The 9,688-nt window shown below is 45.1% G+C and overlaps 1 protein-coding gene across 1 annotated transcript in view; it reads left to right on the forward strand.

The window, feature by feature from the left end:
* Positions 1–5,939, forward strand: part of CLCN5 (chloride voltage-gated channel 5) — a gene marked incomplete at its 5' end in the record, with an annotated part of 30,457 nt that extends 24,518 nt beyond the window's left edge. The window contains 4 exon segments of the mRNA NM_214139.1: positions 706–892; positions 2,948–3,346; positions 3,780–3,996; positions 5,849–5,939. Coding sequence (NP_999304.1) covers positions 706–892; positions 2,948–3,346; positions 3,780–3,996; positions 5,849–5,939 — 894 coding nt within the window.

Genomic DNA, 9,688 nt, shown 5'->3' on the forward strand with positions numbered 1-9,688 from the left:
TCATGGGACCATAGTCACTACCTCCTTTTAAAAATGTAATCATTGACTCTTTCTTTATACTGTGGAAATACACTGCAACCTCATGCGCCATCCTTTTTGTGTGAGCAATGGGTCAGGATTCGATACATGAGAGTGGTTACAAGCGTTGCATTTACACCCCAGCACCAGTGTGTACTAACTCTCGGCCTTGGGTGAGTTCCTTACCCTCTCTGCACCTTAGGTCCTTTGAGAGTTGGGAGAGCACCTGCCTCCTGGGGTGGTTTTAAAGAACCTGTGAAATCCTGTCTGTAGAGCATCCAGCATGGATAGAACATGGTAGACAGTCAATAAAGGGTAATTAATACTGATAAAAGTTCAAAATTGGGGAAAATGTCTGCATATATGAGAAACTCCATCTATTTTCCTTTTTCTTTGGGAAAGGCTTAATTTCTGCCTCCAGTTCTGTGTTGGTCTGGAGAGTTCAGGCTCTTGCCTGATGGACCCCGAATCAGGGTAAGCGTCTTTGCAGTCGTACTTGCCTGCACGTCCCAGAGAACCTCTAGTCCCCGTAGTGTCACACAAATCTTTGCAGCCACTTGCTAGCATAGTGCATAGTTCAATTGTCATTGGCCTGTTTGCTTCGCAGAGGGACAGTCCTCTACCCCTTACCATATGCCAGGCGATCATGTCACTTCTCAGTGACCATCTTTTGCTTTCTCTTTGCAGATCCCCTCTGGCCTCTTTATCCCTAGCATGGCTGTTGGTGCTATAGCGGGTCGGCTTTTGGGAGTAGGGATGGAACAGCTGGCTTATTACCACCATGACTGGGCCATCTTCAATAGCTGGTGCAGTCAAGGAGCGGACTGTATCACCCCTGGCCTTTATGCCATGGTTGGGGCTGCAGCCTGCTTGGGTGAGTACTGTTTGCATTGATTTCGGAGAGATCACCACACAGGTGACGTGATAAAGACAGTGATATTAAACACAATTGACTGTAGTTTTTTTTTTTTTTTTTTTAAATGACTGTTTCTGGTCAGGTTTGACATTTTCAGTTGCTTTAAGGAAACATCCCCTTTTTTTTTCTTTTTCTTTTTAGGGCCCCACCCACGGCATATGGAAGTTCCCAGGCTAGGGGTCGAATCGGAGCTGCAGCTGCCGGCCCAACCCACAGCCACAGCCACGTGGGATCCTTAACCCACTGAGTGAGACCAGGGATCGAACCCGAATCCTCATGGGTACTAGTTGGATTCTTAACCCACTGAGCCACAATGGGAACTCCAAGGAAACCTTCTTTTACCATATATCTACATTCCTCCTCTTTGAGAGTAATTCTTCCCTCAAATTCTATCATATTAAGGAAATAATTCAAAATTGGGACAGATATCCGCACACGAATGTTCATCATGATGTTATTTATGATAGTAAATAATTGGAGTCAACCTAAAAGCACAATAGGGGACTGGTTAAATAAACTATTATCCATATAATGTGATACTATGCACCCACTGAATGCGATACTATGTTTAATGTCTTTAAATACAATATGAAATAAATTTGTACTAATACACAAAGGGTTCCCACCATAAAGTTGGGAGAAAAAGCATGGTGGGGAATTAAATATAACATGCGCTCATGTGTGTAAGAACATACCTTTTTGCATAGTAAAAAACTTGGAAGACATTGGAAAGTTTTACTCTGCGTATTTCTAGGCAGTGAGCTTATGGATAATGACTTTGTTTTATATACTTAAAAATATATATTTTTCTGTAGTTCCCGTCGTGGTGCAGTGGTTAACGAATCTGACTAGGAACCATGAGGTTGTGGGTTCGATCCCTGTCCTTGCTCAGTGGGTTAACGATCCAGCGTTGCCGTGAACTGTGGTGTAGGTTGCAGATGTGGCTCGGATCCCGAGTTGCTGTGGCTCTGGTGTAGGCCGGTGGCTACAGCTCCAATTCGACCCCTAGCCTGGGAACCTCCATATGCTGTAGGAGCAACCCAAGAAATAGCAAAAAGACCAAAAAAAAAAATATATATATATATAATTTTCCACAGTGAGTACACATCCCAGAAAACCTCTTGGATCTATAGTGTTATGTAAATGATGGAGTTTTTCGGGGTTTTTTTTGCTCTTTAGGGCCACACCCGCGGCACATGGAGGTTCCCAGGCTAGGGGTCGAATCAGAGCTACAGCTGCCAGCCTACACCACAGCCACAGCAACATCAGATCCGAGCCACGTCTGCGACCTACACCACAACTCACGGCAACGCCAGATCCTTCATCCACTGAGCGAGGCCGGGGATCGAACCCGCAACCTCATGGTTCCTAGTCAGATTCGTTTCTGCTGCGCCATGACGGGAACTCCTGTAAATCATAGCAATCTTATGCAATTACTTTTATAATTGGGAGTGGGGAGGAACAGACCAGTTAAAGAAGACTGAAGGAGGCAATTTGTACTTTTGTAGAGGTTATTCTGAGAGATCTGACTCCTGTCCATTGTAAATTTGCTTGAATGCAGTTGCAAGGGTCTGTGCAGTTGTAGGTGAGGCCTCCTTTTAGTGATGTTTCTTTCTTTCTTTTCTTTTTTTTTTTTTTTTTTGCCATTTCTTGGGCCGCTCCCTTGGCGTTTGGAGGTTCCCAGGCTAGGGGTCGAATCGGAGCTGTAGCTGCCTGCCTAAGCCACAGCCACAGCAACGCCAAACCTGAGCTGCATCTGCGACCTACACTACGGCTCACGGCAATGCTGGATCCTTAACCCACTGAGCGCGGCCAGGGATCGAACCCGCAACCTCATGGTTCCTAGTCAGAATTGTTAACCACTGAGCCACGATGGGAACTCCCTAGTGACGTTCCTGATAACTGACATTTTCTGGTTGGGGCCTAGGATAGGCTCATACCTGCAGTGACTCCTCTGCTCGCCTGCCTTTGGAATGTAGTCTGTGTCTGATGTTTTAAATTGTTTTTGTGCAGGTGGGGTGACTCGGATGACTGTTTCTCTTGTTGTCATAATGTTTGAACTGACTGGTGGCCTGGAATACATTGTGCCTCTGATGGCAGCAGCCATGACAAGCAAGTGGGTGGCAGACGCTCTCGGGCGGGAGGGCATCTATGATGCCCACATTCGTCTCAATGGATACCCCTTTCTTGAAGCCAAAGAAGAGTTTGCTCATAAGACCCTGGCAATGGACGTGATGAAACCCCGGAGAAACGATCCTTCGTTGACTGTACTCACTCAGGACAGTATGACCGTGGAAGATGTAGAGACCATTATCAGTGAAACCACTTACAGTGGCTTCCCAGTGGTGGTATCGCGGGAGTCCCAAAGACTTGTGGGTTTTGTCCTCCGAAGAGATCTCATTATTTCAATTGGTAAGGATTTCAGAAAGGGCCTGAGGGAGTCCACTATGGAAAGAAATAAATATGCATTGCGGGGAGGGATAATTAGGAGTTTGGGATTACCGTATATACGCTACTATATACAAAATAGGCAAACAACAAAGACCCACTGTATAGCATAGGGGACTATACCCAACATATTATAATAACTTATAATGGAAAAGAATCTGAAAAAGGATATCTATCTATCTATCCGTCTATCTATGATATATCATATATCATGTAATATATAATCATTTTGCTGTACACTTGAAACTAACATATTTACATTGTCATATATATATATATATATATATATATATATATATATAACGAGGGAGAGGGACTAGTTAGGGGCCAGAAGGTTAGAAACAGTCCTTCCTTTTTCAACCTTTTTTTTGCACCCCCGCCCCGACTTTTCAACTAGAAAATGCCCGAAAAAAACAGGATGGAGTTGTGAGCACGTCCATCATTTATTTCACCGAGCATTCTCCTCCAATGCCCCCATACACGCCGCCTACCCTCAAGCTTCGGAACATCCTGGACCTCAGCCCCTTCACTGTGACCGACCTGACACCCATGGAGATCGTGGTGGATATCTTCCGCAAGCTGGGCCTGCGCCAGTGCCTGGTTACGCACAATGGGTGAGAGCTCTTTGGTGCAAAGCTAGTTGGATATGGGGAGAGAAGAGAATGTAGAGAGAGAAAGAAAGAGCTCAGGAATGTCCAGGAACATCAGCAGCATGTCTAGACCTTTCGGAAGCTCTGCGATGAAGGCAGATGTATCTTTCACTGTCAGGATTCATAGGAAAGGGTGTTGGGGAAGATAGTGGGTTTGAGAGACGTGAACTGCTGGCCGCACGTTGCCAATAACTCCGTTCCTCCCCTGCGAAGGAAACAAGTCTGTTCTTAGAAACAGGCAGCACTGAAATCATTGGATTCAGTAGGATGTGTACAGTATTTGGTCCTTATGGTACCTTTGTTATTATATTTGAGGGTAAGAAATCCAAGTTCCAGTGAGGTTTAAAGATTATATATGCAAGGACCCCCCTGTTACCATCTAGTAGACGTAGGCTTTAAATATAAGTCTTCTGACTCCCAAGGCTGAGGCTCTTTCTTTCCAGGGTATTTCTTTTCTTTCTTTCTTTCGTTCGTTCGTTCATTCATTCGTTCGTTCGTTTTTTGGTCTTTTTTTTTTTTAGGGCCACTTCCGCGGCATATGGAGGTTCCCAGGCTAAGGGTCGAATCGGAGCTGTAGCCACCGGCCTTCACCACAGCCACAGCAGCGCGGGATCTGAGCCACATTTGTGACCTGTACCACAGCTCATGGCAACGCCGGATCCTTCACCCACGGAGCAAGGCCAGGGATCGAACCCGCATCCTCATGGACCCTAGTCAGGTTTGTTAACCCTTGAGCCACAATGGGAACTCCTTTCCAGGATATTTCTTATCCAGTCAAGAAAGCCCTGCTCTTTTCATTGGAAAGCAAAGGAAGTTGAGGTGAAGGGGGACGTGCGTGTGTGTGTGTGTGTGTGTGTGTGTGTGTGTGTGAACATGGTATGTTAATCCAGCAATTATATAAGAATTTCACCCTCAAAAATTTCTGGATAGTGTAACAGATGTCTTGCAGGATTGAAACCAGTAGGGGGACTTTTTCTAACTGATTCCTTCAACCTTTCCCGAATCTGTACTTCATGTACGAAGGTATTCCACTAGATTCCGGGGAGAGGCAAAAGTGAATGAGACCCTTCTCTGCCCTCAAGGAGTGTGTAGTGTGTTATAGGGAAGCCGAACACACCCAGGTGCTTATAGTACAACAGCAAACAGGACAAGTGCTACGGAAGAAGTGTGCCCAGAACATGCTGTTCCTAGGAGGAGGGCACAGTTATTGCCAGCTCATAGGATCAAGGAAGGCGTTCTAGAAGAGGGACATGTGAACTGGCTTGCAAAAGGTGAGATTCATACATGTAGAGAATGATTTTTTTTTTGCACTTTTTTTTTTTTTTAGGGCTGTACCTGCCGCATATGAAAGTTCCCAGGCTAGGGGTCAAATCAGACCTACAGCTGCCGGCCTACACCACAGCCACAGATCTGAGCCAGATCTGAGCCGCGTCTGTGACCTACCCCACAGCTTCCTGCAACATCGGATCCTTAACCCACGGAGCAAGGCCAGGGATCGCACCCGCATCCTCCTCGATCCTAGTTGGATTCGTTGCTGCTGCACCCCAATGGCCACTCCGAGAAGAATGTTTAAACCACAGGAAATAGCAGGATATAAGCCCTAGAGGTAGAAATGCGTAGAGCTTGCTTAGGGACCCACGCATTGTCCCATTTGCCGGGTACATGTAACCTAGTCCCATTATCACCTCATTCTCTCAGGGCAGATAGTGTTCAAAGACAAAGTGGGAAAAAGCCTGAGAAGGAAAAGGTTCACCTTTGAGGACATTGTGTTAACTACAGACTGATGTGTGTTTCATTGTCTTGTTTTGTCTTTTAGGCGATTGCTTGGAATCATTACCAAAAAGGATGTGCTGAAGCACATAGCACAGATGGCCAACCAAGATCCCGATTCCATTCTCTTCAACTAGAATCACAGGGTTGTTACTGGATATAAAACAGGAAGGACAGTGCAGACCATGGATATATTTTATTAACTGGGTACTCAAACCACATTTCCCACATTTGGATGGTGAAGTTATATTAGTGTGTTGTCTCTTTCCTACAAGTTAACCAGTTGCACTACATAATCTCTGGAAATTAATCTTCTCTTTAGGAGAAAATTCAGTAAGGCTTCTGTGATATTGCATTAGGAGGATTTCATGAAAGCGTGAACAAGATTGCTATGGTTTTAATTCTTTTTCTTTTTTTTTAAAGATTTTTTTTTAATTTAAAACATAATCGTTAGCCAATATGCAATCACTGAAAACTATGCAAGAAAAATTCCAGCCGTCCTGACCTATAGCCTGCAGGAAACTCATGAAAAAGTCACTTTTGGGGACTCTGACTGTCATTGGTGGAAGATGAAGTGTAAACTAAGGGGCTTTGCTTTTTCCAACCACAGAAAGGAAAGCCAGAAGGAAAATAGTAATGGTATTTTCCAGACTGTGAATTCAGTTCAAATGTTAATCCTATTCCTGTTACAATATTTAGCATTATTAGTTTATGTGTGTGTATGTTAATTTTAATATCTGATTATAAGACAATGCTGCTTTGGTTAATCTCCTCTAAATGAATTTAGAGAGGTTGACTTTTATAGCTTGCTTGTTCCTGGTACTCTTTTGAAGTGCACAACAAGTTATAGAATTTTCTCCTTGTCTGACAAAAAGGGTAATTTTCCAGATTGGTTAGCTCATAGACAAGGACTTGGCCATGAATGTCTTAGTAGCAAGGAAACGATTTCTCCAGCTTCCTTGAAATGAATGATTAGTCAAGTTCTAAGCAAAGTCACCGACTAGGAATTTCACATTTTGGTGAGGTCCCCACCGATCCGCTCATCCAGATGCCACCTCCACGAGTGATGGTGCTCTCGGCTTCTGGAGTATGTAAGACTCGTAAAGGGAACCACGTCGAGACTGCATACTGGTAAAGCTGGGACGATTCCGAGCTGTGTCTGCGTTCTCATGCATTCCTTCGTAACAACCACCAGTACTAGGATAACTGGGCACCCATGCCGCCTCCCAGTGTTAAGTACGTCTAACAGGCCAGTGTTGTCCCCGCGATCGTGAATTTAGGCTTTGAGGTACTTGCAAATACATTCAAGGCATCGGAACAGGATAGGCAGCTGTGACTCCCTTGAGGCTCCTTGGAATTCTTAATACAACCCTATTCCTAATCCTAACCCGTCCTCAGACCCAGGGGTGTGGACAAGGCCTGGTGACACCAAAGGTGCTTGCAATCCACTCGAAAAGGTGCCTGTCTCAATTTCCCACCACCTTGACTGCAGTAGAGGACATCACGCACTAGGGACAGCTGGTGGCATTACAGAGCCACCGCCATCATTCCGACTCTGGTTTCATCTTCTACAGGTTTGCCCACATGCAGTCGTTCGTTCCCCCTCCTCTCTTCTCCCTTTCCCCCGCCTCAGTCCTGAGTCCCCTCTTTGGGGTTGAGCGCTCTGCCTGGTTAATGATTTCCTGTTACACAAAACAACCCCTTCCCCCCCTGCCCAGGGCTAGTTAAATTGTCAACCAAGCCTCCACAATCTTAACGGCCCCTGGACCAGAGGACCATTTGCTTTGCCCTGGAGCTCAAGTAGCTGCCACCGCACCGCCCTTTCCACGCTGCTACCCACAGCAGTGAGACTCCAACCCTAGTGGGGAGCATTGAGCCTTTCCCGTTTTGTGAATCTGTCCCCGGCCCTCCCCACCTTCCTTCTGGCCGAGAATCACCAGTCCCTTGGCCTATCCTCTCCCACCCCCTGCATACCTCATTTTAAAAGTTGCTGATCTCTGAGACTCAGCATTTTGTTTTGTTTTGTTTTTTTTTTTTTTTTGGTTGTTAACCCCTAGTTCTTATCTCTCCAAAAATCTGAAATTCTTTTACTGCCCAGAACTGGTGAGCCAAAGCTTATTTTGATATTTATCTTTAAAAAGGCAGTCACCAGACTCTCTCCTTTTAAGTATATCACTCTAGCATTTTAATGAAAAAGACAAAAAAAAAAAAAAAGCCCTCCCTAGGTTATCTTATATTATAGTCATGCCTCAGTAACTTCACATCTCTTGTCCATCCTGTGCCACTGATTCCCTCACACACTCTGAGGCCGTCTGCCTGACTACCCTGTGTATTGTGTAGCAAAGTTCTTACGTGTGTACTTCTGGTTCATTACCTATCTTTCTCTTATCAGCTGTCCAACTAAAGTTTGCAAAACAGGAAAGGGTAGCATTTCTGGTATTCGATGACCGCGAAAGGTTTGGTCGCATTTCATAGGGCAGCGGGTATACGGAGGGTGTCTGAGTTTGCCATTGTGTTTCTTGTAGGCTCTGTTCTCGCTTTTAGACAGATGAGCCGGTGTTAAGGTGCTACTTCCCAGAAAAAAAAAAATTCAAGAAATCAGATAACACTGTGCCAAGGTATACTTTCTAGATGTTAAGCACCCATTGGCCCTCCAGAGAATAATACCCCTTTGATACCTCACTCCTGATAAATCTCACTCATTAAAACCTCAGCTTCTCAGGAATCCTCGTGACTCAAAGGCTAGAAGTAGCTGTAGTGTGTGGTGTTCTATGTCCATTAGATGTCCATTCCTATGGTTTGGCTCAAAGGTTGGCTAATTGTGGTAGAGCCCTCCATTAGACTGCTAGCTCAGCACCTTAACCCTCAAGAGGTTCTTGTCTTGAGGCCTAGAAAAATGTTCTTTCGGCCATTGCCACTTCAGCAGTTGGACACACTTAAACCAACAAAGCTGATCTGGTGGTCGGTGTGTGTGGGGGGGTGTCAGTAGCCTCAAGTGGCCACATACCTCAGTGGCAAAAGACGAGATAATCTGTGATCGAATAATTCATGTGAGTCGAGACTAGTCGATCCTGGTATTAAGAAAAAAAAAAAAAAAGATGGCCTGACCCAAGGGATTTACAAAAGAATGCCAAGAAGTGCTTCCGCGGAGTTAAGGTTTTCCAAGACAGAATATGTGGGAGACATCCAGCCATGAAAGGAATGAGAGTCTATAGATTTGTTAAAAAAAAAAAACAAAAAACCAAAAAAACCCCAAAACTAACTGCTCTATTTCATATCTTCAGATCTGCCATGTAAAGAATTAAAGCAGCTGAAATAGTTAAGGCAGGGGACTAAACTGAACAGGCAAAATAATGGCTGTTTTCCAGATCACTTGTGTTTGGATGTTTATTCAGACGCTCTCTTTTCTGGCTCCCGGTGGAACATCTGGCTCAGCCCAGCTGTGGCGTTAGAGGTGATAAAATCCACAGCGCACAGCTCCTCTGGCGGATGATCTGACGTGGGTGATGCTTTGCATTTGACAGCCAGCAGAGCAGACGATTGATTTGCTGATGGAACTGCAAAGCAGTTCACGTGTTTGGGCACCAGAGGCTGAATCTGAACCCTTGGCGGGTAGAGCAGAGCGCAGCATACATGCCTCTGGCAAGTCTTCAGTTGTGTTGGAACCCGAGAATGAGAAAGCAATGGAGACTCGGTGTGGTCTAAGGCTACGCAGTAATTCTTAACTATGAATTTACGAACCCATTCAGGTGTCGGGGGCGGGGAGCAAACAGGTGCTTGAAGCCAGCGTGCAATAGAATCCACCAGAGAAAGTAATACGTATTGGAATCCACTGTCCCGGTTGGGTCTTGATTTTGGTTGGTTTTGTGAGGTGATGCGTAGGAAG

The sequence above is a fragment of the Sus scrofa genome, chromosome X, assembly GCF_000003025.6.
Source record: "Sus scrofa isolate TJ Tabasco breed Duroc chromosome X, Sscrofa11.1, whole genome shotgun sequence".
Classification (NCBI taxonomy): Eukaryota; Metazoa; Chordata; class Mammalia; order Artiodactyla; family Suidae; genus Sus; species Sus scrofa.